Below are 27945 nucleotides of genomic sequence, written 5' to 3'. Positions count from 1 at the left end.
GCAGCAGGAAAAGAAGCAGCGCCTGTTTTCAAACAGCGCAGCAGCGACACCCAGCGGTCAGGAGGTGCACTGACTTTTCTTACTTTTCACAGGACACACTTTCTCAGAAAATTGTTCCATTTACGTTGTTATTTTGACACTTTAAGCTCAGTAAATGTCTTTTAAAGTAAGTTAAAGCCTCATATGCCACATACATCCCATCATTATAAATGTCCCTTAATGTAACTACATATGATTACATATAAATATGTACATCAAGAAAAGAAAAAAGAAAACCCACAATATTTCACACGTGTGTTTTTGCAAAGGTGTAGTGCTGCAGTTTTAGCATCTTGTTAGAGGCAGGATTGAATTACTTTTGTATCATAAAAGCAGTAGTATCCAGAGAGATGTGTTTTAAACCAGAAATTATTCTGTCATTGAGAAGAGCTTCAACTAAAGGCCCATATGCACCTTATTTGGACTGTTTGCAATGTTAACAGATCATTTTACCATGTTGAGATTTTTGTAATACCAATGATGAGAAATGTTTAATTAAGCACAATAACTGAGGCAACTCTCCATAATTTTCTATTTGAGCCTATTCTCCATCTCCCCCCAATGCAGCCATTTATCACTGTGTCACCTCTGGGAAGCAGCCTTATATAGTCCTGAACACAGAGGGAGGTGGAGGGAGGGAGGATGCAGCGGAGGTGCGGGGGGGGGAGGACGACAGAGTGGAGAAACCGATGAAGAGGTGTTTATATCAGCTGTCAGCTCACACCGTCTCTCCTGCTCTTGAGGAAGCCCAGAGGGATGAAAACACACAGACTCTCACGTTAGAATTCAGATTCTATCAATAGAAGAAGGAGCAGTGGATGTGTTGAACATGTCGGCATCATATGGGAATGTAATTATTATGATTCAAAGGGACGAGGACAGCATCAGGACTCTAACCTTTCCTTCGCTTTTATCACATTTGTCAAAACAGGTTTCAAACTAACTGACGTGCACTTTGCTGCCTTCTTGGCGAGGTCACCATTAAGAAAGAGATTTTATCTCAACTGTTTTTAACTGGTTAAATAAGAAGAAATAATGCGTTCTTTAGCAGTTCCTGATTTCAGTTGGTGTTTGTGATTTTTTTTTTGTTCAGTTTGACGTGACTCAAGAGTTGACAGTGTTTATGCTGTGTAAGAAAACCTCCCTTTGAACCCATTTCAGTGTCACATGTCCTAATGATGTCATTATTAATGGCACATATTGTTCGTGAATGTGGGCTTTCTCCTGCTCTGGGAGGGCCTGCAGGCACAGATTGTCCCTCTGTCTCTCTGGAGGGGATAGTTTTCCTTTTTAAGGCAGGTTAGTCAGAGCTCTTCCCCCTCGGCTGCTGTCATTAACAACCTGGGCCGCCTCGCCATGTGAGGACGACGCAGGGTTTTGAAAGCCATCGTCTTTGCATCCTCACATTGTTATTGCATGAGATCACAGAGGCAGGCGAAGAAGTTTCTCATGAAACTGTGTGCAGTAAGTTTGGTTCAACAGGTCGTCAGCACGAAGCGATTTGTGTCGTCGCCTTTCAAGCCGGTCCGGTATTAGTCTTCACTGATCCGCCATTCGTCAGATTATTTGACATGATTGGCACGAGACTTGAAATGACCACAAAAACATGAAAAAAGAAAACAAAGATGCAAAATGACAACAAAGAACCCAGAAACAAACAGCTGTCTCCTGTGTTTAAGTCCAGTGTTCAGTTGACCCATCCATCGGTCCCAACCTCACCCTACACAGACCTTGACGCTCTACAAATAAGCCACCTGACTTGGACCACACAGGGTACTGTTACCTCAACGTGAACATGCTCCAACTATTGATGGTGATGCAGACCACCAGTAAAGGTCCCTTCATGATAAGACATCAGTATGGGTTGTACTAACCTGCTGTCAACGGTCAAGATAAATGATAAAATAATTGATGCAACTGCTGTTGTAAACACCTACCTGAAGCAACAACCCACACCAACACAATACAACCTTTGCCTCAGAGACACAACTGTCTTAATTTGCATGACCACAAGAGAAAGAGAAATAAAGAAGTGTGGAGGTGAGGGGTGAAGAAGGGAAACAGAGAAGGATAGTGGGGAGAAGATAACGGAAAGGGAGGGAAACAGGTGAAAAGGAGAGACTGAATGAAGAGATAGATGAAGGAGAAAAGAGGGGATGGAGGGAGAAGTAGAAAAATTAAACCAACGAGAGAAGACATAAAAACTATTTGTAACAGAGAGACAACCGGGATAAAGAGTAACAGATAGAGAGATTTAGAGAGGGCAGTTCACAGGGAGGAGGGGGGTAAAAAGCCAGGGTGGGGGTAACTACAAATAGCTGGGGGCAGTAGCTTCTTCTTCAGTGCTTCTCTCTGCTGCAGCCTTCACCAGGCTCTCCGTATCCTCCAACATGACCTCCTACAGCTCCTCTGCCCAAAACGCCTCCTCCTACCGCCGCACCTTCGGTCATGGCGCCTACGCCTCGCCCTCCCTCAACCGCTCCCTGCTGGGCCACGGCGGCGGCGGTAACGTCTCCTCCAGGGTCTACGAGGTGACCCGCAGCAGCTCCACACCAGCCTACCGCATCTCCTCCAGCTCCTACGGCAGGCCGCTGGCGACCTCCCGGACCTCCATTGGGCGCTCCTACGGTGGCATGGGCGAGACGCTGGACTTTAGCCTGGCGGACGCCCTCAACCAGGAGTTCCTGACCACGCGGACCAACGAGAAGGTCGAGCTGCAGCACCTGAACGACCGCTTCGCCAGCTACATCGAGAAGGTCCGCTTCTTGGAGCAGCAGAACCAGGTGCTGGCGGTGGAGGTGGAGCGCCTGCGAGGCCGCGAGCCGACACGCATCGCCGACCTGTACGAGGAGGAGATGAGCGAGCTGAGGAGGCAGGTGGAGATCCTGACCAATCAGAGGTCGCGCATAGAGATGGAGCGGGACAACTTGGTTGAGGACGTCGACAAGCTTAAACTCAGGTGGGAGGGGCAAGAAGGGGTGTGTGTGTTTCTTTAAGATGAGGTATATATGTGAGGTAAATGTGTGTTTACTTGTATTAGTCATGTTTTTGGGACATAGAACGTAATACAACAATGAAAATATGGAAATTGATTAAATATATATGATGAAGAATAAAAGGGTTGTGCATGCATATCGGTGTGTCTGTGTGTGAGTAAGGACAAGAAAGAGAAAATGTGTGTGTGCAAAAATGGCAGGGAGGCAAAAAGATGCAGAAAAAATAAATCAAATTAGAAAATGCCGACTTTGGCAGGCAGCTGGACAACTGAAATGAAAAAAAAAGAGTGAAACACAGAAGCACGAATAAGTTTAGAACTATGTCTATGACGCCGTGCTGATTCACAGCGACCACATGAAGGGGAGGAGCGTGTGGATGGAGGTGGATGAATGGAGGTGGATGAATGGAGGGATGATACACAGGCTCATGTCTGCTCGATTTAACCAGCCGTGTGGGAGGAGGGAGGTGTTATCTGCTGTTTGTTGTAGCTACAGGAAGTATTTTTAAACCCTGATAGACAGCTTGCTTTTAAAGGCCCACGCAAGTGTTTTTGCATGTCTTTGGCTTTACACTTCAAACTGAAACAGGCACATGACAAGCTTTACTTTTCAAATTAACAGTGTCTTTTCCCTGCTAAAGTCCTGAGCAAGACATTGGATCCCAAAGTCCTTGATTAATCCAACTCTAAACGCAGGAATGTGACCCAAAGTCTTGATAATCTCTGGGTCAGAGAGTCTCCTGCAGCCGGGTCTCTGTTTTCTGATTAAAAATATTCTCAATAGGACCGTAAAAATGATGGATGACTACTGTGTGTGTTTTACTGCTTGTAGTTCTCATCACATAAACCACACTCTTCTATAAAAGGAGAGGAAAGAGTGAACACATATCTGAACCATCTCTGGTGATCTGTCCTTTCTCTGTCTGCAGTTTACATTTGAAGTGCCAGTTTCATAAAGATTCAGAGAGAAGACAGAGCTTCTGCCGTTCAAATTAAACATAAGGGAAGGTCCTTTACAGGGAATTAGAGAGTTCGCACTGAAAATGAAATAAAAATGGAGCTTTTGAGATTTTATTTCCTCTTGTTGCGGCAGAGATTTGGTCCGCAGGTTGTTTTATTCACGCTCTGCTTTATCTCTCTTCTTAAGCTCAGCACATTTCCATCCATAAAGATGCTTTTCTGGCTTATTGTGTAAAAAGAGGATGTGCTCACTGCCAATAGGAGTTTCTTTTGCCCCGCTGATAATCAGGGAAATAATCTAAACTAATGTTCTGTGTCTCGCCGTCCTCCAGACTCCAGGAGGAGATTATTCAGAGAGAGGAAGCAGAGAGCACCCTGGCTGCTTTCAGAGCGGTAGGTACTGCAAGCATACCGGCTCTACACGTTTTACTTTTCATCTGCAGAACTTGCTCGGCCATGAAAAACATAAATGAGCTGATACACACATTAATATAGGATGTGTTTTTAAAGTTTAAAATAACTAGGATGTGTATGGATTCAATTTTATTTAAACTTTTATTTAAAAAAAAACTTTACAGCAAGATAAAACGTTTTTTAAACTGAAAGTACAAAGTGTGATAATATGCTTTTATACATTTTCAATTTATGTGAAGCTCCAGGCTGGAGTCTAAGCGTTTATACTAGTTTTAGATCATTTTTTTGCAGATGCTGTTAGTTTTAAGTAAACAAAGTCATTTCTACTTATTGCTAACGGAACATTTTGTATTGTTTGTTGGAGAGTTTTTGCAGTCGCCTGAGTCCCGGTCCTGTTTCTGTTGATATGAAAGAAACTGTAGCAGAATATATGACTTACTGGACTGTTACAGGATGTGGACGCTGCCACTCTGGCCCGTCTGGACCTGGAGAGACGCATCGAGACGCTGCAGGAGGAGATCGCCTTCCTGAAGAAGATCCATGAAGAGGTTCCCTCCTCTTCCTCATCCTCCTCCTCCTCTTTGCTCACTTCTCACTGCTCTGTTATCAGGCTAAAAAAAACCGGCATCAATATTAATTTTACTGCCACTGCATCTATCATCTCCCTCATACAAACTCAGCTTCATTTTTTTCTTTAGCACATCAGGACTACAGGTGGAAACAAAAAAGAACAGATATTACGGTTTATTTTGTCATTTTGGGGCAGAAACAATCAAAATGATGCAATTTATTAAATTATTTGACAGCAAAATTACAAAGTTCTAGAAGCACATTTAGGTAATTTGAAGGAAAACATCACAGAGCAGCTTAAAAAGCAAAAGATGAAGGATAAATCTCAGACTGAATTTTGATCCTGGGCTGGAGTGCTGCAGTGTTTGTATTCTGTCTGACGGTGGCCTGCCCGTCTCTTCACGTCTGTTGTTACTGTTGTGTGTGTATGAGATGACAGATGACAGGATTGGTAAAATGTACAGTTTCACTCACTAACACACACAAAGCTCGTCTGCAGCAGGCCCGGCCAGTGTTGCAGCGGAGCTCAGAAATCTCCCACAGCAGATGTACGGCTAAAATTACATGATGTACTGGCAGTCGCTGAACGGCAGAGGCGTGTGTGTTGGTGTGTGTGCGCTTGCAGCCTGGAGACTCATGGGATTTGACTACAGGGGATTCCTGCATGATGCCAAAACCAAGTGGTTGCCACAGCTTCAGCAATGTGAGCTCTAGTGTTTTGTAGATTAGATATCAGGTGGTCACAGAACAACAGTCACCACTGCTGAGTGGCGAAGCTGATGTTGAACTGCCTCATGATGTTGGAGTTCTTTGAAGTCAGACAAGACAAGTTTAAATCCGGCTAAATCAAAATGTAGGTGGCCAAATCTATCAACAATTTGAGCTGCAATTCTTCAGGATTGCAGATTTAATCAGAAAACATACACTGACCGTGAGATGCAACACACTTGCAGCTCACTAATAAGCATTTATTTACAGAATTTTCTCGTTATGTTGATGGAAACATAATCCAGTCACAATTATTAAGGTGATACAAGATGGCTTTTGATGCTTTATTAATGGGTGCACTGTTTGTCTGATCCCAGCTGGATATGTGCACACACACGGACACAAAACTAATCCCTTTAATCTCTTCTGTGCTCTTCAAACAAATGCAGATACACATAAATCCCAACAAAATCTACCACCGCTCAGCTCTGACCTCCATCTAACCTCATCTCGCTCCTCTTCCTCCTCCTCCTCCTCCTCCTCCTCCTGCAGGAGATCCGCGAGCTGCAGACCCAGATGCAGGAGACTCAGGTCCAGATCCAGATGGATATGTCCAAGCCGGACCTGACGGCAGCCCTGCGAGACATCAGAGCTCAGTATGAAGGCATTGCCGCCAAGAACATCGCAGAGGCGGAAGACTGGTACAAATCCAAGGTGAGACAGAGAGAGCGAAGTTTATTAAATAACGTGTCAACGTGTAAATAAACTGGAGTGACTTTGCTTATCATGTGTAGTCTCTCTCCCAGTTTGGGTATCTGGCTCCTCTGTGGATTGGTGGGTGAATTACCTTATAATTTGTCTGTGATTATTGATAGTTATAATAGTAGTGATGCTCATAGAAATATCTGACCTTTGACCTTTGACCTTTGCCCTTGCAGGTGTCTGACCTGAACCAGGCGGTGAGTAAGAACAACGAGTCCCTGAAGCAGGCCCGCCAGGAGACCATGGAGTTCAGACACCAGATCCAGTCCTACACCTGCGAAATCGACTCGCTTAAAGGCAACGTATGTAACACACACACACACACACACACACACACACACACACACACACACACACACACTTATTAGTCTTTACTTTAAACTCTACTCTGTCTTCTCCCAGCTCACTTTCATGTAGTCTGTTTGACATTTCCAGAATGAGTCCCTGATGAGGCAGATGCGGGACATGGAGGACCGTCACGGTCGCGAGGCCGGTGGCTTCCAGGACACCATCACCCGGCTGGAGACGGAGATCGCCAACATGAAGGACGAGATGGCGCGCCACCTCCGCGAATACCAGGACCTGCTCAACGTCAAGATGGCTCTTGACATGGAGATCGCCACCTACAGGAAGCTGCTGGAAGGCGAGGAGAGCAGGTGATGTTGGGAACTAAGACATTCAGGGATTTCTGAAATATATCGGAAGATAGTCTTTTTCTCATGGCTGATGTTTACTGGTGCAAATGTCTGACAAATGTTATCTAATTATATAGACCCAAAAATATACATAGTAAATCTGGCTTTAGGGGTCGGGGGCTCCTGGGCCATGGGGGTTTCTAATAGTAATCATGAAACCTTTCAAAAAGTTCATTATCTTTGAACCATATGTGCCTTATTTTCTGTTTGTATACAATTTTAAATTTTATTAAAATGAACTAATAACAAATGAATGGATAAGAAATAGACGATTTTCAACTATTAACTTGATTAATAATGACTGAGTAAAAATAGCCACACAGACACTTTATAATTATTAGATTTGATTAACACGTTTTAAAGCACAGAAATAAATAAAATGATATAAAAATATTTCATCTAAATTAAGGTAAATTAATTCCAGAATTAGTCCTCAATATGCCGTGTTTGAACACTTCACTTCCTGTCCTTGCAGGATTGCCTTGCCTGTGCAGAGCTACTCGACCCTGAGTTTCCGAGGTACGAACACACCTGCTGTTACCTGAACACACCACTGGAGGACACATTTTTCAACCACTACTCAGGCCTGAGTTTGTGCAAACCCACAATTAAGTCCACAATACAGATGTTACACCTGTTTTATGTTTAAATTGAAAAGGCAAACAACATATTATTTGATATTTAAATTAATCTATGCAACAAGTGGTCTCATAATCTGCTCATTATTCATATTAAAACAGGAAACATTACCACAATATTCTGGATACTGCCCCATATATTCTGGGAGGATTTTAATATCTGTAACTTTAATCGTAGTAGATGCAACTTATGTCTACTTTTTTTGACCTGAATGTGCAGAATATGGTCTTTAAAAAGAATAAGACACTGTATGTAATAGTAGGACGTGCTGACTGATGATGTTAATCTGACTGTGTTGGATCAGAGACCAGCCCTGAACACCAGCAGCGCCCCTCTGAGATGCACTCAAAGAAAACTGTCCTCATCAAGACGATCGAGACCCGCGATGGAGAGGTAATACATTTTATACTGCAGGGAACTGGCATGAATTAAAAGACAGATATTGTACACTGCTTTATTTAAAGAGAATATTTTTCATGATCTCCTAAACTGAAGTGACTCTAAAGACAAATAATCTAGTTCCAAATATAATGAACTTGAATTTTTTACACAATATTTCGAATAGTTTTTGAAGTGTGATAGTTATATATAAAAAACAACTTACATAACATTTTACCCACTTTCTTTTGCCACATTGATTTGTTTAATCTCCATTGTGTCTGAATCTAAGCTAATGGTCTACATGGATCAGTATTCAGACTGGGTCAGTGCTCACTCAGTTAATTAAAGTTAAATAATCAAACACACAGCAGCTCTTCTTTATCTGCTGTCCTGATAAAAGCAACCATTATTTAAACTGAAGGTAGATCATACTTTAAATTTCTGGTGATTTATGAGCTAATTTAGCACTAATGACTTCTGACCACAGTAATCGACATTCCAATTTGTGTCCTCACACAACATTGTGATATCTTTTCATCAGAAGGCATTCGTGATCTTCCACGTAAACACACCGACACATGCAGCGACAAGTTCAGCCAAAGAGTGGCAGCCAAACCCAATGAGTGGAAACACGCTCCACCCACAGCTTTCTGGGAAAACATAGCTCCATCCAAGCATGCTGGGACAAGAAGAGGTTACTGGGCTGTTTTTTATTTTTTTAAAACAGCATTGTTTTGCTTTGTCTAAAATCTGAACATGCAGTCAGACTGATGTTCCTATCTGTTTTTCAGTCTTGTTTTCTCAAAACATGATAAAATTCTTTCAATACAGTGACATTATTTCAACCATATTCCAACAGATGTCAGTTAAACATTTTGTAGGTATGTCAGTATGTTGAGACAAGAAAGAACAAGGCAAGGCTGTCTGCAGCTAAGAATGAAATAAGATGATTGATATCCCAAAGAAATGCATTTAGGTTGCAGTGAAGATAAATTCAAAAACACTTGTACATCCAAGTTTAATGCTACATACATTAATTCACACAATAACATACATACATGTCATTATTTGCTGTGTTTGCAGTAAATATTTGTAAATGATTATACATATTTTACCTTTTAACAGCTGTTGGTTAACTTCACAAACAGGAGCTCTTTTACCTGCATCTATAATAGTTTCCATTATTTCCAGCTGTGAGCACAGAAGCTTCTTACTTCACCTGTACAGTGTGAACACACCAGAGACTCGGGTTTTAAATGTCTTGACCAACAGTTCAATATCCAGAGATTGTCAGTTCACCAGCTTGTGCAACAAAGACAAAAATCTATATATTTTGTGTTGACTGAGTACTTAACTAATCAATGAATCACTGATGCTCTAAATGGTCGTATTGAATTGCGACTCAGCAATCACTTCCGCAAGTGGAACAGACATTTTTTCAGACGTTAATTGTGTCTTTTAATTCCTCCTGACCTTTGTGTTTTCGGCCTCCAGGTCGTCAGTGAGTCGACGCAGCACCAGCATGACATCATGTAACCAAAAGAAGAAGAAGAGAAGAAGAAACACAAAAACACACCTGTCTCTCGGAGTTGGACAGATGAAGGCGATTATGAAACAAAAAAAGACGTGCAAATAAACTTAAGCAAAAAGATGTTACACTCTTCATTTTGTGTTTAGGGTTAGAGTGGATGCAAAGTACATGTATGTAGCTGCAGATGGTCAAACTTCTCTGCAAAAATCAGAATCATTCCAGCGTACATACTTGTTGTTGGAGAAGTTATAAAACATAATTTTTAAACAGTTCTCAATAGAAATCAACCCATGCAAAAAAAAAATTGTTTAAACGTGCACCACCAATTATCAGTTCCCAACACTGACTGCAGAAGTTTTGCATCTCGAAGGTTTAAGGCTTTTCAGACGACCTCAAACAAGATAGTCTGGTGCTGCAAACAGTTCCTGCTCTGCATTTTAAATTGTGCATTTTAAATAATACGTGACAGAAAATGCATCCTTTCTCATCCTCTGATCAGTTTTTACCACAGGAAATGTGCAGATATATTTAAATCCACAATGAAAGTCTGGTTTCTTACGCGCACATCAGCCTTCGTCGTGTTCCTCAAGGTCAGCGTCACGGTTTTGTCCCATGAGGAATATTACGACGGGGAGGTGAACTGCATAAGTGTGTGTTTGTGCTTGTCAACAAAGGGGCAAGGAAAGGACAGATCAGAGAGGATATGGATGAGGAGATTAACGGTGTCTGGAGGTGAAGCGAAAGATAGGAGGGGAGATGTATGAGGTTGAAAATATTAAGAACGAAGCAGCGAGAGAGATGGGAGGGGCCTGTTAGCAGGAGAGAAAACACCTTGTGACTTTCAAATATTATTGGCTAATAAAAGTCAAGTGGATTTTATGCTTCATGCGTTTCAGCTGATTGATATCTGCATGTCCTTGCTTTAAAAGACGACTCGCACACATTGATTGTATACAGGCCCATAGGAACACATGCTTTAATAATTATAGTCATAAATCAGTTTTAAAAAAAGCATGGAGTTACTGGCCTACAGTGATGACATTGCACTCTCCTTTACAGAAATAAATAACTTAGCAAATAAATACATCCCACTGGAAAAGAACACGTCTCAATAAAATGAGAGTCCTAAGAAAAGAAAAAGAAAGAAACGGTTTAAATGAAATGATCAAAAGGTAAAAATAACATAAAAGTTAGTAAGTGCTGTGTTGTATGTACAAATTTCACATCGATGCACATGGAGGAGTGGAGGGTGTTTGGTGCCACGCAGGGCGGATCGGGGACACGTCGGAGGGGTGACATCATGCACTTCAGCTTGTCACGGACAAATAAAGACATTCCCCCCTCCCCACACATTTGTTTGCTTTTCCTTTAAAAAGGTCAAGACAATAACAAAGTATTCACATTTTCACTGTTGACAAAAATGGTATGTTGTCCCAAAGAAAGAAAATCAATGCACATGATGGAAGGAGTTCTAAGTACAAGTTGCTATGGCCACTAGTCCACTTTTTTCATTCAGACTTATGAGCCTTATTTACACCGGCGCCTCGGCATCTATTAAAGGTGTTTTCAAGGTAACACATTCTAAATGACACAAATCAAATGTTTTTTAGCTTTGTACCTTCGATTGCTTTTAAAAACTGACCCAATTTTTGGGGGAAGTTTGCAGCACAAAACAGGAAACAGCAAATAGAAATACTTCTGGTCTGCAGTGTCAAATGTCTCTAAGAGAGCAAACAGTTTGCACTGCAGTGTAAGTGTAATGCAGACATTCAGGGTGTAAAATTATTGGATTGTGTTTTCCTTGCCTTGAAAAGCCTAGAAATATTTTTCCATCCGTGCTGAGTGGGATCTCAGCTGAGGTGCCAGTGTAAATTTGGCTTTCTTGCTGTCAGTTAAAAGCAAATCCTCCTCACATATCCAGGCATCTGTGAAGACAACAAGCCAACTCGTCTCCCAAAACCTTTAACCCTGCTTGTTGTAGCTCCGTAGCTACACCCCCCTGAAAAATCCTCCCATTTAATGCAAACAAGCCACTGGTGGGAAATCTGCCAGAAACCCCCCTCCTGTTGCTGAACTGTACAGTCCAAGGAGGGGCAAGGCACCCGTTTAAACAGATTCCCTGGCCTTCAGAGAGCAGTTTGACGTTTGAAGTAGTATATCGTTCAGCACCAAGGGTGACAAAGGATTTCCCCTTTTTAAAAACGACATTGATGATGTCTCTCCTCATTTCAAAGAGGATGTGTGTCGTCCAGATAGCACAGAAAGCAAATAAAGGATCCTGGTTTGCAGGCCCTCACTTCCCTTTACAGATGATCTTTGTTGGGATTCTAAGAGGCCTACAGCCTGAGGAAGTAGTTGCTTCTGCAGCATCAGTTGAAAAACGACAACAGCGGTAGAAACAGCACGCTGAACGAGGGCAAAGTTGTATTTTGATTTTGTGTACGATGCCTGTGTTAGAACCTGAGGCGGGTTTGCACTGAAACTGTGATCCCTGATCTGTTTTGACTTGAGATGGTGACGTACAGGTTGGGGTGGGTCCAGCAGGCTGTTTCTGGTCTCCATTTTGACCCCTAAGATTTTAGCTGTGGTGTGTTTTTGTGTGAAGTGCATGCATGCATTTGTGCATTTGAATCTACTGAAAGACAGTGAAAAGAGGTCAGCCGAGACTCTGCACCACACTGATGGCTCCGGCAGGCAGTAATGAGGAGAGCTGAGGTTTGCGATCCAAAAGTGATTCAGTAAAGGGTTTGCATTTTAGGTAAATCCAGCCCTAAATATTATTTTCAACCTCTTAGGTGTGTGGCTCAACCGAGAATCTTTGCATTTCAACCCAGTGGTGGTTTGTTCTAGCACAGGTGTGATCTCCCCCGGATGGGGTGGTGATCGTAGAGTCATATGGCTCCCTGGTTAAGTGGTGTGTTTAGGCCTCTAGGAGGTGGGGAGGGGTCAGACCCGGAGCGAAGGTCCCGCTGCTCCAGCGAGGGGCGCCGTGGAGCCACAGTCATAGCCCATGTCCACAACGGCGTGAGGGCCACCGACCAGCCGGCCCGGGAAGGGCTGCGCCTGCACCTGCCGGTCTCGGAAACTCTGGATGTAGCTCTGGAAAAAAGAATTTGGTTTAAAAAGGCAGAAATGCACAAATAAAGTAACAGCAACAGAAATTTTACATGAACTTAAATACAGTGGGAGTGGAGACAATAAAACAGAAATTGTCTGTGAGGCTCCTCACCGGCGAGAGGACGTCTGTGTCGTAGCGGCGGATGGGGTTGGGTTTGCGGCGGTAGGCGGGCTCTGTGTGCAGCTGCTTGGCCTGGTGGTTGTGGGAGGTGGAGCCTTGCTGCTGCTTCTTCTTCTTCTTGTTGCGGTAGCGGTCGTCCCGCTGACGAATCCTCATCACCTGCATCCTCCTCTGCTGCCGGCTGATGATGACTGCAGAGGAGAGACGGGTAGATTCTTTAACAAAGCTCAAGGTGGAACCAGCGGCTTTATAAGTATTGTGATTTGAACACTATTGAACACATCCAGCATGCTCTGCTCACATACTGGAGCTATTTGATTTTGAATCAGTGATCTGAAGCAAACTGGAAATACTTGTAGCGTATAGTGCACCACTGGAAAACATCACAGCCAGTTATACCTCACCCTTGGTATGGGAGTATCCCTCAGCAGTCACCTTCCACTGGACCATGACACCCAGCAGGGTGAGGGCAGGCCACACTCCGAGCACCACCCACGTCAACCAGCACACAGGCTTGGCAGATTCTGCTTTAATCCGCTCGTACATGTACAACACCAGGGCAAAGAGCTCCACGAAGTAGTCCAACGCCACCGTGATGACCGCTGCACCGAACACCGCTGTGGAAAGCGTGGTAAAGAGACGCTGCCACTGCAGAGTGAGCACGGCAAACAGCATGCCCAGGCCAAGCAGCACGCCCAGGGGCACCCAGACGGAGCGCGGCGGGCTGTCGGAAAGCTCCTCCATGCCCACCAGGGTGGCCACGGCCACCAGCAGGCCCAGCAGCAGGCCCACCATGAAGAGGCCCACGCTGCGAACCAGCATGGTGACCAGGCCACAGAGCGTCCCGATGCCCAGGCCGATGCCCACTGAGGCCTCCACGCTCAGCTGGGTGTCCAGCACGCGCTCCTTGTAGCAGAGCATGAAGATAACGACGGAGCCAAACATCAGGCCCGTCAGGAACATCACCGCTTTGAAGCAGCGATACCCTGAAAGAAGGGGAGGAAACACGTCGTATTTGAAAGGCCTGCAACTCAACCAGAAAATCAATCAGACAGAACAGAAAATGACTGCTGCATGGCTGTCTGAGGGGTCAAACTACCAAAAGAGTCACATTTTCCACTCACCAAAGAAGCAGTAAATGATGCCGAAGAGACAGCACATTGAGCAGACCACAGACGGAACCACCTTGTAACGGCCGCCATAGTCCTCGCAGCCGTCCAGCCGCTCGGTGCTCAGCTCCTGGTCAGGCTGGACCAGCAGCGTCTCCAGAGTGGTCGTCATGGCGAACAGGGGACGAGAAGGAAGAAGAAAGGAGGTGGAGAGGAGAGATGGAGGAGAAGCGGTGATCAGGTGGGAGGCGAGGGGCAAGGGAGGTTATGGAGCACGGCCCTGGCACATGGTTTTACCTGCAGGAGACAAGAGGAGAGGAGGAAAAAGGTTTTATCAAGCAACAAAATAAAGAGTTGGAGGAGGAAAAATGGTACAAAGGGAAAATCAAGATCACTGTTTTTGTGTGATGATGTAAGAAAACAGTCAGACAAAAATCTGACCCTCATCAAGACAGTAAGGATGACTTTTATCCTTAAAATATTAATGAAAAAAGGTCACTGCATTGGGGGGTTTCAAGACTTGTGCAGTTGTATACGAGTGGGATGTTCAGTGGGTTGTACAATTACTTTTTTGTACAACAAGCATTTGTTATTTTCATTCTACATTAACACGTTAGAATAAAGGGCTATAAGAATATGCAATAAAATAAGACATATGAGAGGCCTATGTGATTTAAATAAAATGGGTTAAACCATGAAAAGCCACCTGCATGATCCAAAGGATCAGCATCCAAAGCAACCCTGTTACCCCGTTAATAAAGTGGCTTTCAAATCTGCAGCAGTGATGAAACAGATTTTGTTTTGTGTGCACACATACACAGAAACACACAGTTTGTCGGAAACGGAGGATAATAATAGCTCAGATAACAGCGGGCGTTTGAGCTGGGTGGACGAGGGCAATCAAAGCCTCTCGCTCTCCCCGTGTTTGATCATGAGGCATTTAAGGGGAACAAGAACCGGTGTCCTCGGGGCCGATCCAGCACAAAGCCAACACATCTTTCTAATGGCTCTTTTCCCAGTTAGTCAATCTCCCATCACTCATCCTGTTGTCAAGACCCAAATCCCTCTTTGAGGTTTATCCAGTCTAGAATATAAGATGCATTTCTAAAAGATGTCCTTCAGCAGGGTTCAAATGTGTTTTTTCCAGATAAAAAGTCTTCATAGCATTTTATTGTTCAAGGATTGCATTAATGGGCACCATGTTTATATTTCCTTCCCTGCAAGTCTCATCATTTTAGATTTTATCAGGCTGACTCAGATCTGTCCGTATGACCGACTTCTTTTGTTTTGCCTCCTTCCCTGCAGCTTTTTACTAACCTACCAGCTTAAGTGAGCACATACTGTGAGGAAGAGTGTGTCGTTAGGTATCTATCCATTCATGCAGCTGAGCTCCCAGCTGTCACTGTTATGGAGCTCTTTTCTTACTGTCTGATGTGTCTTTACTTCAACTTTATGTTGTCCCATTTTTGTTTTATTAAAGCACTTTATGTACCTACCTATCTTTTCTAATCTAAGCTGAGGCCATGATGAGTATTGGAGTATCTGTCCTTCCAAAACATCCTCAACTCTCATTGAAAAAGCTTTTTTTTTTTCCGTACACATCCCTCCCTTCTGTTTGTTTCCTTTCCTACAACCTCACCTGTACTCCAGAAGCCTTTGATAAATAAATTTGCCTTGATGTTGGTTTTTTTCTCCGTGTTCTTCAGCACCTGCCTGTGCACACCTGTCAGCAACCTGCAGCCGCACGGTGATTCTCGACTTCCTGCTAAATCTCACCTCGTCTTTCACCTCATTTCCAGCTGTCTTCATTTTTCAAATCTGTCTTTGTCCTCGCCGTCTTCCTCTACATCCCTTTTCACCTTTCATTGGTCAGTTTTATTAATTCTGCAATCTTTAGGTTTAAAAAGTGCAGATGAAGTAAAATAAAACTAGTGAGAGAAGTAGAACTCTCTCTTTTCTTTCCTCTTTCACCTCCTTCCCACGCCTCCTCTCTCCTCCCCCTCCAGCTCTTTTCGTTCTCACCATCTCCGGGTGAGTTCAGTTCAACTGCGGAGGGTTTCTGGGTCAGAGGTGCTTATGCAACTCCTGTCTGGGGAACTTACTGTGATATTCATGAGCTCCCCTGTTCCTCCCTGCCTCCTCTCCTTTTCTCTTTCCTCCTTTGTTGCCTTTTTGGTCACACCTTCCTTTCTCGTCCTTGTTGCTCACGTGACATGGATCAGTCTTTCCAATCCATCTCCCTTTTTCCTCCTCTCCACTTTCGTCACTCGGCCTTTAGTTAATTACCTCAGGACGTGCTTAGCTGGAGGTCAGAGGAACAGTTATTAACTAACATGTTCCATGTAATCAGTTCTCAAACAAACATAAAGAGGACATTAAGTGACTTTATTTATCATTTGACCATTAAAGGATGCAGATCCATTCATTTCCACTAACCCATCTATCGTTGCAACTCTAAACGATCAGACAATATATGACGTGAAAAACGAAGACATGGTGACGATGCCAAGAACCTGAAAAAGGTCATTATTAGCCCTATCAATGCTGCACTAAATTCCTTTTCTGTTGGTTATTTTGCCTCGGCAGCGAAGCTAGCTGCTGTCACAGAGAGCAGAGCAGGTGAACATGAATGTGTCGTCCATCTCCCTTTCCTGCAGGGAAGGTGGTTTAAAAAAGGCTGGACAGACGCAGCTGTGAGCCAGTGTCGACCCAACATCCTCTGACCCTGCTGGACGAGATGAGACAAAGCCCACCAACTCTCTGAGCACATATTAAACCACACTGCCTCATGACAGCATTAAAATGTGTATTAGCATCTGTTTTCTGGCAAAATAATAATGTTTGCTTTGAGTTTAATGGAAAATACAAGAAGGACAATAAATGACAGCCTTGATGTTAACTGGACGTAAACAGCAGTATGTTCGAGACCAAGAAGCACTTACATCTAAATAGAGTCATAATGTAAAACAGTCAAAAGGAAGAGGCTGATCTATAAATGAGCACTAAAGGCCAAAACTGACTTCAGACACACACACACACACACACACACACACACACACACACACACACACACAACTCACGGACACGTTCTTTCTTTTTATCCTCCTTTTCATCCAAACATGTCGTATTAATAATCATTTTTTGGAGGAGGATTAGCAGGTCTCTACCAAGTGACCCAGCAGCGTGCATGTGTGTGTGTGTGTGTGTGTGTGTGTGTGTGTGTGTGTGTGTGTGTGTGTTTATGTGTGTGTGTGTGTGTGTGTGTGTGTGTGTGTGTAGCAGCATTAAGCCATTTTGTACTGCAGATAAAAAAATTTGCAGAGGCTCATCCTCTGGAAAACAAAATTTCTCAAAAAGACTGAGGAGTTTCTTCTTCTGCTGCAGGAATTTGCAACAAAAACAAAAACATCGTTCTCCTCCTCCCTGCCCAGCTTCCTGTCTGTTGCCATGACAACGATTGGATGCTGACAGACAGCCAGCATTCGATCCTGGTCCGGAGCCTGACCAATGGCAGAGCAGCTTAAACTCCCATAGCAACAGCACGAGAGCCAATCAATGGCTTTGTCTGTTCGCTCTGAACGCATTGGAGTGTGTGTGCCCAAGTTGCTCATCTTGTGGAGACAAATCTATCTGCACAGTCACATTGTGGGGACTCGAGTTCAATCTGGGGATAAAAAATAGGTTCCCATAATGTAAATAGTTTGATTTTAAGGAGGCGATTTGGGTTAGAGTCAAGGAAATGAATGCAAGTCAATGTAATGAGCTCTGAAGTGATGGAAACGCAAAAGCCATCATCATCATCATCATCATCATCAAGACACTTTTACTCAACAATTGATGCACATAATTAAAAGTCTAATAGTTTAAAAAAAAAAAAAAAAAAATGAACAACCACTTTTACACTCAAAAGATTAATAAAGAGGTGTAAAAGTGAATCAAACTGCCATTCTGTCAGTCAAAAAAGCCACAGTGCTGAACTCATGGAACAAAGCAATCAACCTCAGGTCTAAACAAACAAACAAACAAACAAACAAACAAAGAGTTTCCCAGGGTTCAAAGGGTTTGTGGATCAGTCAACAAGTGCCAGACACACTGACACAGATGTGCAGCCTGTTCCGCTGCTGACATCATCAGTCTGAACTCGGTGACAGCGACTGAAAACAAAACCTCTTCATGAATAAAGGAAACGACGTCTATTAATACAGACTGGCTCCGAACCACATGCTGCATGCATTCGTACTGCAGCTCAGCTACTTCTGAAGAGTTCTGCTTCTGGGTCATCAGTTGTCTGCAAGAATGATGTGTCCAAACTGCTGCTGTTCAACACTTGAGACAACTCATTTCTAATTGTGTAAAGTTCACATTCAATTAACTGATAGATTTGTAGATACTGGTGTCATTTCATGTCAGTACATCATCGCTGTTGGAGGAAAGTTTTTATTTGTTTGCAGGAAGCTAAAGATTCAATCAGTGAACAGTGATGAAATCATTCAAATACTAAAGATCATCATTGTAAAAAGGATGAAGCGCATTGTGTGACAGCTGCTGACTCTTGATATTCAAGCAGAGGGTTAACACGCCCCCACAGTGTTGCGTATGGGAACAGGCAGCGTCCTACCTAAAGCAGTTAACTCCTCACACGGACACATCCTGGCTGCTGTTCAATGACGACTCCTCGGTGCTCCACAGCTGTCACATGACTCAATTAAGTAGGATTACCGCCTCTGGTTGTCTGCCTCCGCCAACCACTCAGTGGTCTGTCCAGACTCACATCATATATGTAGTTAAGACTATGAAGAATTTATTAATAAATTAAAACATAAAGTCTGAGGTGAATCGAAAGCAGCGCGTCCTAACATCTTGGACTCGGTTGTTTGACTCGGCTCCATATGGTGACCCTTGACGCAGAGCTGGATTCATCAACCTCAGGTGGACTGAGACTCCACTAGGTTCATGCCACGTGTCTGTACTAAAATGTACTTTCTGCCTGGGTGAAAATAATTTGTGTTTTCATGGCATGAAACAAGCAGAAGAAGGAGACATGATTCATTTTGCATTCATGCATCAAAATGAGCTCAGTCCCAGGCAGAGTAAATGTTTCATCTGATTACTTCATCAAATGTATTAAAAAAAAAAAGAGAAGAATCAAACCATTTTAATTTGATTCTGATGTAATTTACTTTCTTTGTCACCCCGAAGGTTTCTGAACATCGAGTTCTGTTTCTGTGTCTTGATCAGTGTACCGACACGTTAAGTGTTTCCTTCTGTGCAGATGTACTCAACAGATTTTCTGCTGGGTGCAAATATAGATGTGTAGGTTTTATAACCCTGTGACTCATAAAGTCTGTACACGATGCATCTATTTAAAAAAAAAATGTTTCTGTTCTGTTCATAATGCTGTGAATACAAAAAGATGTTTTCTTTGAGCTACAACTTGATTTGAATTGAATAAAAGTATGTGCAATGTTTTGCTGGTTTCATTGTTTCTAGTAAAACACGTCATACGTGTGTATTTGTGTGTGCATTGACTGACACGCTCCGCTTTGTTAATCCCCTCAGGCGAGGCCTCCTGTTCAGGGGGGTCAGACGGTTCGACGTGGGGAGATGCTCTTGGACTGAACTCGTCTGTCGAACGGCTTCAGCCAACGACTCCAATGGCCTCATCATCCAGTGTCTGACCAGACATATGTTTACTATGTTGAGCCTGCTCGTATTAATCTGGTGTATTAAAGCGCTGGCCTGTTTGCATGAAGGGTTGTCAGAAAAACTGGACCCGATTTGTATTCTTGTACTTCAAACCAAAGTTTGAGCAGTTTCCAAAGCAGTTTCAGTTCGAGTCAGGCAATTCCTAAAAAGCCTTTTTCTTTTTCATGGGATTTTTTTTTCTTTTTGTAATCAACATGACTTGGCTGGTGGTTCGTGTCACAGGATGACTCTGTTGACTCGCAGTTTAAAGTAACACACTCAAACTCAGCTTCCATTATGATTTATAAAATTGTCCAAAAGACCAGCTGCAAAATACAAACTCTCTCAACTGTCCACGTGTCACGCAACAGATTCCACCAACATGGAAACGACAACAAACAAGGTGGCCGCGTGTCACAGCCGTGAATGACGCCAAAGCCTCGATGATGGTGAGACGGCACCGAGAGTTCCTGGACATGCTGCTGCGTGAAGCTCCAGCTGGGACAAAAATATGTCAATCCGACTTCCTGTCTGAGGGAGGGAGGCTTGAAACAAACACTGAAACTGAACTGAGCCTTATTCATAGAATAATGTAGAAGAATGAAACAGACATGGACAGGCCCGTGAACAAAAAAAGCTCCTAAACCTCACCGGTAAAAACTCACAAGAGCAGAGGTGGAGGAAGAGACACTGAATAGAAAAAGGTACAATGAAGGAGAAGGGAAAACGAGGACAAAAAGAAAAGCACCAGTGGCCTTCCCACCACGTTGTGTTGCGCAACAGCATCATAATGCATTACTCACTGCACTTCAGCTCCTTTCCAAATCACTTTGCATTGGCAACGAGTCCCAAGATTCAAAGCAGGAAAAAACAGGCAGGCACAAAGCGCCACGTGTTCAAAAGCGCCTCTGAACAGGTGCAACATGGGGAAAAAGCATGCAGGTGCACCAGTGAAATTAAACTGCTGAGATTCATAAAAATCAGAAGGAAAAATGAGGCCCACACTTTCATCTGCAAGGTTAAGATATGTTTTTATAAAGATAGAGTTTTTTCACCATTACTTTCTCAATTAATAAATTTGAGTATAAGCTGTCGATCACAATTACAGATATGTGTTTCAGATAATATTTGATTTGATTTACTAACAGTAATCAAGTCCGTTAGCACTTTCTCAATCTGACATGGGGGAAAAAAAACGTATTCATGTCATGAGCATTAAAGCTTGGATAATTATGTGGCAAAAATGCAGTATGCAGAAATCAGAATTTATATTTATCAATGTAAATGTAGTTAAACTAATTAGTTATACTTCACACCAAACAAAACTCTGTAATTTTATAATTAAACTCACTACATTCAAAATAATCAAGTTGATCAAGACGCTTATCAGGATATCAACCAAATAACAATTATGATGAGTTCCTGACTGACAAAAACTGTTTTAATCTAAAAGATGTAAAATCACAAGAAATGAGGACATCATCACAAACCAAGTCCACTAAAGCTGATTACTGATACTATTGAATTATTTCCGAGCCCTTCATCACTGACCTGAGAAATGTGCCCATCTGACTGAGGCTGCAACATGCTCTCATCCAACACCTCTCGTCCCGCTTCACGGATTCTGAATGAGAAAAGGAGCACATGATGCAGACAGACCTCTCTCTGTCTCGGTGTTATATACGAGCCGCCCAAGGTAACAGGCTGGTGGCTGAGCTGCCAAAAACAGGCCTGTTCATGACGAGCTGAGAGCGAGCTGCCAGCGTCCCACCGCTCACAGCGGAGGGCCGATGTGTCACCGGTTTACAAGTCAGCTTCCGGGACAGACACAGAGATAGAGAGAGGTTGTTGTCGTCAATCGTCCTGCCGATAACATAATCAATACCGGGGTTGCTGTAGAAACGGGACCGAGTGCAGGGGAGGATGTGACCGGCGTCACAGCATCACAAGAGACAGGTCAGACAGAAAAGGATGAGACGTCTCCAAGAGCAGCAACGAGATGAAGACATGACGGAGGAATTCTGCTTTCCAGGGACTGGACTTCCCAGGAGGAAGGTGGGAAATATGTCTCTGATTATTAATGTGGGAAAATGATGTTCAAACCTATCAATATAGTATAAGACTGCTTATGTGGACTGATTTTTGTAAAGTTTTCTTATCCACTCTTAGAATGGACAATATGAACACCAAAACAATATTCTGTCTGCTGCACAATGAAGAAGATTTAAAGCTGAAACGAAGCTGGAGCCAGCAGCTAGTGAGCTTGGCTTACATAAAGACTGGAAATAGGAGGGGAATGGTTAGCCCGAGTTTGTCCAGGTTCCAAAATTTGGCTACCAGAAAACTCCAAAGCTCTCAAAAAAACACATTATATTATTTTATCTTAATCTATGCGAGGGTGTATTTACTGATTTAATAATGAAGTAATGCTGTATTTTTAGGTTGCTGTAATTAAGTGTTCCTTGAGTTAAATATTCTTGAAATTATGACATTTTGGAGCTTGAAAATATAAAAATTCTCTACTCTGATATGTCTATAGATATAAATAAACAAGACAATATGTTTTCATGTTTGTGTTTCTGCTATAAGATGAGTGTTGTGCAAACGTTTTAGGCACAAAAAGTAAAGTGAGGCTTTCAAAAATAAAATCTGAATGATAGTCAGGCTGAACATGAAACTGAATCCAAGAGAAGAAAGCTCTCCATAAAACTGAAACTTCACGGGAAGAATGACACAGGACTTCTTTACAGAACAAGAACAGCATTACGTGACTCACTCAGATGAACATTATTTTCAGTCTCTCACCCACAAACACCAGCACGACTCTGTGAGTATCAGGCACGACCGCCGGCAACGGGAGGCCGAGGCGTTCTCACACCTCCTCAAACACTCGCTGAGCAGGTTACATAAGGCTGAGAGTGAATGGGCTGCTCCACTTAGAAAATCACGTGTGGATGCTGTCATTTCCTCTGATTAGGCAGAATGTGGAGAATCTGCTGATGGGGAATCAGTGAGGAAGGAGGAGGCAGGAGAGGAAGACACGGAGGTCTTTGTAAAAGACCCTGCTGAGGGGTAACACATGGCTGGACTCACTGTTTTAGTCTGTAAAATGTCAAAAAACAATGAAAAAGTCAAAGGTTCGAAGAGCTCAAAGTGACATCATCAAACTGGGCCAAAATCCATCCAAGATATTAAAATACCAGTGACAGAACAGAGAAATGAGACAAGTACTCAGGTTTGAGAAGCTTCTCCATGAAGGGATTAACTGACAACATCTTTCTTACACAAAATACATTAAAAAAAAAAAAAAAAAAAAAAAAAAAAAAAATCAACCAGCCATGAATCTGAGGGTCAACCTTTGCTTTTTGGGTGATGAACAACATTCAGACTCTCAGTCACGTCAGTCCATTACACCTGGAGGAAACCAAAACTGCCAAATGTGTGGGAACAACAACTAATCCATCATTATAACCTCCAAACCATCAATAACCAGCAGGACTCCATCTTTACACGAGCTGCTGCAATAATCAGTCTGAATGTGCATTATTTTACTCACGTGTGTCAGAAACAAACCACACGCTGATTTCCAGCTCTTAAAAACAGCGTCTCCATCAACCTTGATTATACTCGTGTAGAAAAACTCATGATGCTCTGAGCTCACGCTTACACGCCAGCTCCAACAACCCTGTGATCATGGCACGTCGACGGGAGGGTCGATAGGGTTTCAAACGAGGGGAGCTGTGGCCATCAATCACCATCAAACAAATGATTTTCAGCTTCACATCAGTGAGCACAGAGCTGCACAATACGTTCATGAACCTGCTCAGGATGACAAACTTTAGAAAAAACAAACATGTACAAACAAGTCCTGCTTTTATTTCCACCTTCAGCTGAAGAGGCTGAGTGAGGAGATGTAAAGAGGGAAGAGTTGGAGCGGAGACTCGACAGGAATGAAGCTTCTGTCCAACACTGATGAGAAGGACAAATCGTGAGTTGAAACACAATCAGGCCTTCACAGGTATTGATCCCCGACAGCCGAGGAAGGTGTGTTGCACCACCTGAATTCCCTTGACTGTACGGACGATGCAGACGCATGTTGAAATTATATGTCAGTAAATCTATCAGTTAATCTCGTAAACAAAAACTGTCAAACATATTGTGGCTCCAGCTTCTCTAATCTGATCATTTGTGAGGGAAAAAGAAGGATTTCAGTGATGTGCTACTGGAGTGTGAGGCGATTTCAGGAGAGAATAATTCAGAGTCAATGACTTCAGATGAAACCTGAAGCAGGACGGAGCTACAGTTTTCCAGACTTTTCCCGAGGTGCCGAGTCTGCCTCTCTGCACCTGTCAGCTTCAACAACAAGCTCTAATACTCCGAACAAACATCTGGTCTTCAGCAGCCTGCAGGTTTTAGCTCACCGTTTGAGTCGGCATACTAATTAGCTTAAGTCGATGCACCCATCATTCCTGCTGGACCCTGAAACGCCCCGGAGGAAACGCTGACATCAACACGATGCTTCCTGCAGCTTCTCAGTTGCTACTGAAATGTAAGTCAAGAGGACAACCAGGTAAACATCTTTATAAATGCTACAGAATGACACATTGAAAAAACATGCAGACAACACCTGTGCACGAGTTAGGAAAAATAATGTGTGAGAAAACACAACCACATAGAGAAGCACAGAGACGACAGGAGACACTGACAAGTGATGAGGCAAGCTTTTCATGGTCTTATCCACCATGAAGTCACTGGAGTCCAGTGATGTTGGAAAAATGAGTCAAAATGTGTGTTTTTGTGAAAAGATTCAGATCATATGATTCAGCTGACAGATTTCTGCTGCTAAGCCTGCAGTGCTTTTGGTTTTCTATGAACCAAAAGTAAGTGCTGATGTTTTCTTAGTTTGCCCTCTGAGCTCTCAGAGCCACTGGAAAAACGATGATTCAATAACAAAGCACTATCTGGATGTGGACCTGCATAGCAGCTGGTGACTGGATGCTCCAGACACAGAACAAACGGAGCTTCCTCCCCATCAGACAGATAGGAGGGGGTGAGAAGGGGGAGAAGGGGGAGGCATGGCGATGGAGGATGCGAGCAGCACCATGCCGGAGATGTTGACCCACTAGCGGATCCGAAGTGACGTGTTGTGGCATTTTCATTCCCCTGGCGGGCTGCAGAGCTCGAGCCGTACCGCCTGACTGCACCGATAAGACGGCAGCCTGACACACAGTGAATACACAAAGAGCCGGTCAAGGTCTGCAGGCAAGCCGCTCTGAGTGTCTCACATTGTCTCGCTGTTCTATAACTTCAGTCTTCAAAATTTCAAAACGCATCACAAGTTATTTTTGTGATGAAATGCTTTCCTTTAACCTTCCTCTTCTGCTTCCGCTTTACTTAGCAATGACCTACATTTCCCAGAATGCCTTTCAGTGACCTCCAGGACTCCATGAACTCAGTGCACATGGTGGTACTGAGGGTTCAGCTATGTGAACTGTGGCTTTTTCAGTCAGGTAAAAAAAAAAAGAAAGAGAAGAATGGACAGAAAAGGTTTTCTTGTCACAATCAGTGAATGAATTCTGGAGTTCTAACCACAAACACATTTTGTGATGTCGCAGTGACCTTTGGATTTTACAATCATTTCATCTTGAAGTCAAAGTGAGCATTTGTACCACATTTGGAAAGACTCCCCAAAGGTGCAGAAGAATAAAGAAAACAAAGTCCCTTTTACTTCTTCTGAAAACATCAGACACACTGAAAAGTCTCGTGCAGTCTGTCAATGAGCTGCTCAACGCCACTCTTCTTGTGAAAGTGTTAAAAACAACCCACTTAAAGGCACCACAATAACAATTTCTGATACCCAGAGCTTCTGACTATATCTAAATGTTATATAATAACAATGCTAAAGCGATGGAAAGAGTGTTTGGACACTCTTAGAGTCCCATTATCTGCTTTTTAAAACATTTAGTACACTTTCCGCAGCAGAACAAATACAATACTAATCTGGATTTTACTATTTCCATATAACAACAATAGATTGTCAAAATAAATTTTAAAAAAATGTATGCAATGGACTGTGCTCCACCGTTGTGCATAAACAAGAAGAATCTGCACGTCTAAAACAAGTCTAGATCATCTCAACATTTAAGACCATTTATGATTAAAGAAAGACATGTTAGGGTCTTAAATCTAATTGAAAATACTCTTCACAAAGCATTCATATAAACATGTGGCACTCAATAATCAGCATACTGTCCACTAATGCTGAGATCTGCATTCCCACTGCAACAATGCTTGTTTTCAGCAGTTCAACTGCCCTCTCCTAATCCTGCATTAGTCTTTTGTGCATGTGTATGTGTTTAGATGTTCTGCCACATTTGGTCCAGAGTATCACACGAGAGGAGACGCAGCGGCAAACTAAAACCCTCCAACTACACAGCTGCAATAAATGCTTACAACATTGAAATGGCAAAATTAACCCAGAAACTGATCTTATTGTGCAGGAAGGACCTCTGAGTGTCTCCACCCCCGAGAGCCTCTCACACATCTCTTTGAACCAAAAATAGAAGCACATTAAAAGCCTCCAACTTTCACCCAGAGCCTTTTCAAGTTATCTTAACTCGAGTTCAACTCTGAACAGATCTCATTCATATCAGTCAATAGTTCAACTATCTACTAATTCCTTTAAGAAACAGTCTATTGTTTTTTTTTCTTCCATTTTTTAGACCACATGTGGTCATTAAATGTTTAAAAATGTCCAGAAGGCACCATCAGTTTCCTGTTTTTAGAACAGCCATCACGATTGATTTTATCGCAACTATTTTGATGATTGAATAAGCATTTTAATAATTTTGTTTAAACAAAACTGGCAACTATATTTTCTGCTCCCAGTTTCTCAAAAGTATATTTACTGCTTTTCTGTCTGTCTTTTTTTTTTTTTTTTTTTTTTTTTTTTTTTTTAATAAACGGAGTATTTGCGGATTTTGGACTGTTGGTTAGACAAAAAAGGTTTTTAAAAAAATATTTTCATAATAGAGTAATCTGATGATTATTTTCTTGATTAATCGACTGTCTGTAACAGTTTGCCAAAGCCCAAACCAGTGTCATCAAACTGCATGTTGTGTGACACCAAAAGTCCTACATATGAAAAATACTTAATTTTATGTCATATAAGCCTGAAAAATTTTTTTTTTTTTAAAAATCAACAGATCAGGTCACAGTAATTTTTTAAAAATATGACAAAAATGATGAATCATCTTTTTAATCTTTTTTTCGTTACCAGATAATTCCCAGATTTCAACCATAAAACCACCTAAAATTGAGAATAAATATATTAAACTTACACTGAGCTTGAAACGAGTCCTGAGTTAGTTCCAGATACCTTCAGGGACACCTGGGAAAGCTCAAACTCCACCACCGGTCCAGATATACTCTCAGCTCCCTGTGTTAAACACCATCTATCCATTCATCTGCTATAATGGGAAACAATTGACTGTGAAAGACTGATCGACCCCGATGCGGCCATCCGGGTCAGACATCACCGAACCACAGCCTCCATCACACGAAGCCAGCTGACCTCAATTAAAGCGCAAACAATCCGGACTTCGACTCCATACTCTTGTGTTAAAGAGGCCTGTGCTCTTCTCCGTCAAATTCCTCCACATCCACCGACTCCATGACGTTTGACAGCAGGTGTTTGAGACAAAAGAGACGCATGTAAAATCGTGCGCGTAAAATCGGCCACTCACCATCATCCCCGACAGGTTGACGCGCCTCGTCCGCGTTCACATGACTGCAAAAGGAGCTTCCTGAGCCCGAAACACCGACCATTTCCACCGCTTTCACCCCGACCTGTGAGTATTCCCGTCGGTGTGGAGCTTCCTCTGCCCGGCAGCCGGCAGGGCGGTGAATCCCAGACCTGACTAGTCATCCATGGGGGAAAATGACTCAGAAACCAGGCTGAAAATGAAAGATACCCGGGGTTACATGCTGGATATAAAGCAGACCTGTGTATTCAAATTTAAAAACCCGCTATTGGCCCATCCAGGCTGAGGTGTGGATGGATGGATGGATGGAGGAGATGGAGGAGATGCAGCCTCTCACTAACGCGGTGCGTCGGGTGAAGAAGGTGGCCTCCGCTGCAAAAAATGACGAGTTGAGACTTGCCAAAGGCTGCATCGCGTTACTGATCATGTTCAAGGGAAATTAAAAGTCAGGAAATC

The 27945-nt window shown here is 42.9% G+C and overlaps 2 protein-coding genes across 6 annotated transcripts; one reads left to right on the top strand and one right to left on the bottom strand.

The window, feature by feature from the left end:
- Window positions 1-2407: 2407 nt before the first annotated feature.
- On the top strand, window positions 2408-10817 carry desmb (desmin b). The gene is made up of 9 exons (XM_069163788.1): window positions 2408-2998; window positions 4327-4387; window positions 4861-4956; window positions 6239-6400; window positions 6625-6750; window positions 6884-7104; window positions 7619-7662; window positions 8087-8175; window positions 9658-10817. Exons 1-9 carry the CDS (start codon window positions 2430-2432, stop codon window positions 9697-9699), a joined length of 1410 nt encoding a protein of 469 aa, XP_069019889.1. The 5' UTR covers window positions 2408-2429; the 3' UTR covers window positions 9700-10817.
- Window positions 10642-27914, bottom strand: tmem198ab (transmembrane protein 198ab). 5 transcript variants are annotated; one of them, XM_069163790.1, is made up of 6 exons: window positions 27831-27914; window positions 27472-27682; window positions 14057-14338; window positions 13337-13918; window positions 12924-13123; window positions 10642-12793 (listed from the first exon to the last, which is right to left on the bottom strand). In XM_069163790.1, the coding sequence occupies exons 3-6, from the start codon at window positions 14211-14213 to the stop codon at window positions 12641-12643; spliced, it is 1092 nt and encodes a 363-aa protein (XP_069019891.1). In that variant the 5' UTR covers window positions 14214-14338; window positions 27472-27682; window positions 27831-27914; the 3' UTR covers window positions 10642-12640. The 5 variants fall into 5 exon arrangements, with proteins under 5 accessions (XP_069019891.1, XP_069019892.1, XP_069019890.1 ...); XM_069163791.1 differs by adding an exon at window positions 21278-21350 and having other exon boundaries at window positions 27472-27889; XM_069163789.1 differs by having other exon boundaries at window positions 27472-27889.
- Window positions 27915-27945: the final 31 nt, after the last annotated feature.

This window comes from Embiotoca jacksoni, unplaced genomic scaffold (assembly GCF_022577435.1).
Source record: "Embiotoca jacksoni isolate LCO1_2020_lvr unplaced genomic scaffold, fEmbJac1.0.p SCAF_30, whole genome shotgun sequence".
Lineage (NCBI taxonomy): Eukaryota > Metazoa > Chordata > Actinopteri > Embiotocidae > Embiotoca > Embiotoca jacksoni.
This window is presented reverse-complemented; position numbering and strand designations above follow the sequence as displayed.

Bases quoted from the DNA above. Each gene is read 5' to 3' on its own strand.
- tmem198ab (XM_069163790.1), bottom strand. From the start codon at position 14,213: ATGACGACCACTCTGGAGACGCTGCTGGTCCAGCCTGACCAGGAGCTG. The intron at 13,919-14,056 runs GTGAGTGGAAAA...CCCTTCTTTCAG, and splicing joins CATCATTTACTGCTTCTTTG to GGTATCGCTGCTTCAAAGCG. The intron at 12,794-12,923 runs GTGAGGAGCCTC...TCTTTTTTCCAG, and splicing joins ACACAGACGTCCTCTCGCCG to AGCTACATCCAGAGTTTCCG.
- desmb (XM_069163788.1), top strand. From the start codon at position 2,430: ATGACCTCCTACAGCTCCTCTGCCCAAAACGCCTCCTCCTACCGCCGC. The intron at 4,388-4,860 runs GTAGGTACTGCA...GGACTGTTACAG, and splicing joins CCCTGGCTGCTTTCAGAGCG to GATGTGGACGCTGCCACTCT. The intron at 7,663-8,086 runs GTACGAACACAC...GTGTTGGATCAG, and splicing joins CTCGACCCTGAGTTTCCGAG to AGACCAGCCCTGAACACCAG.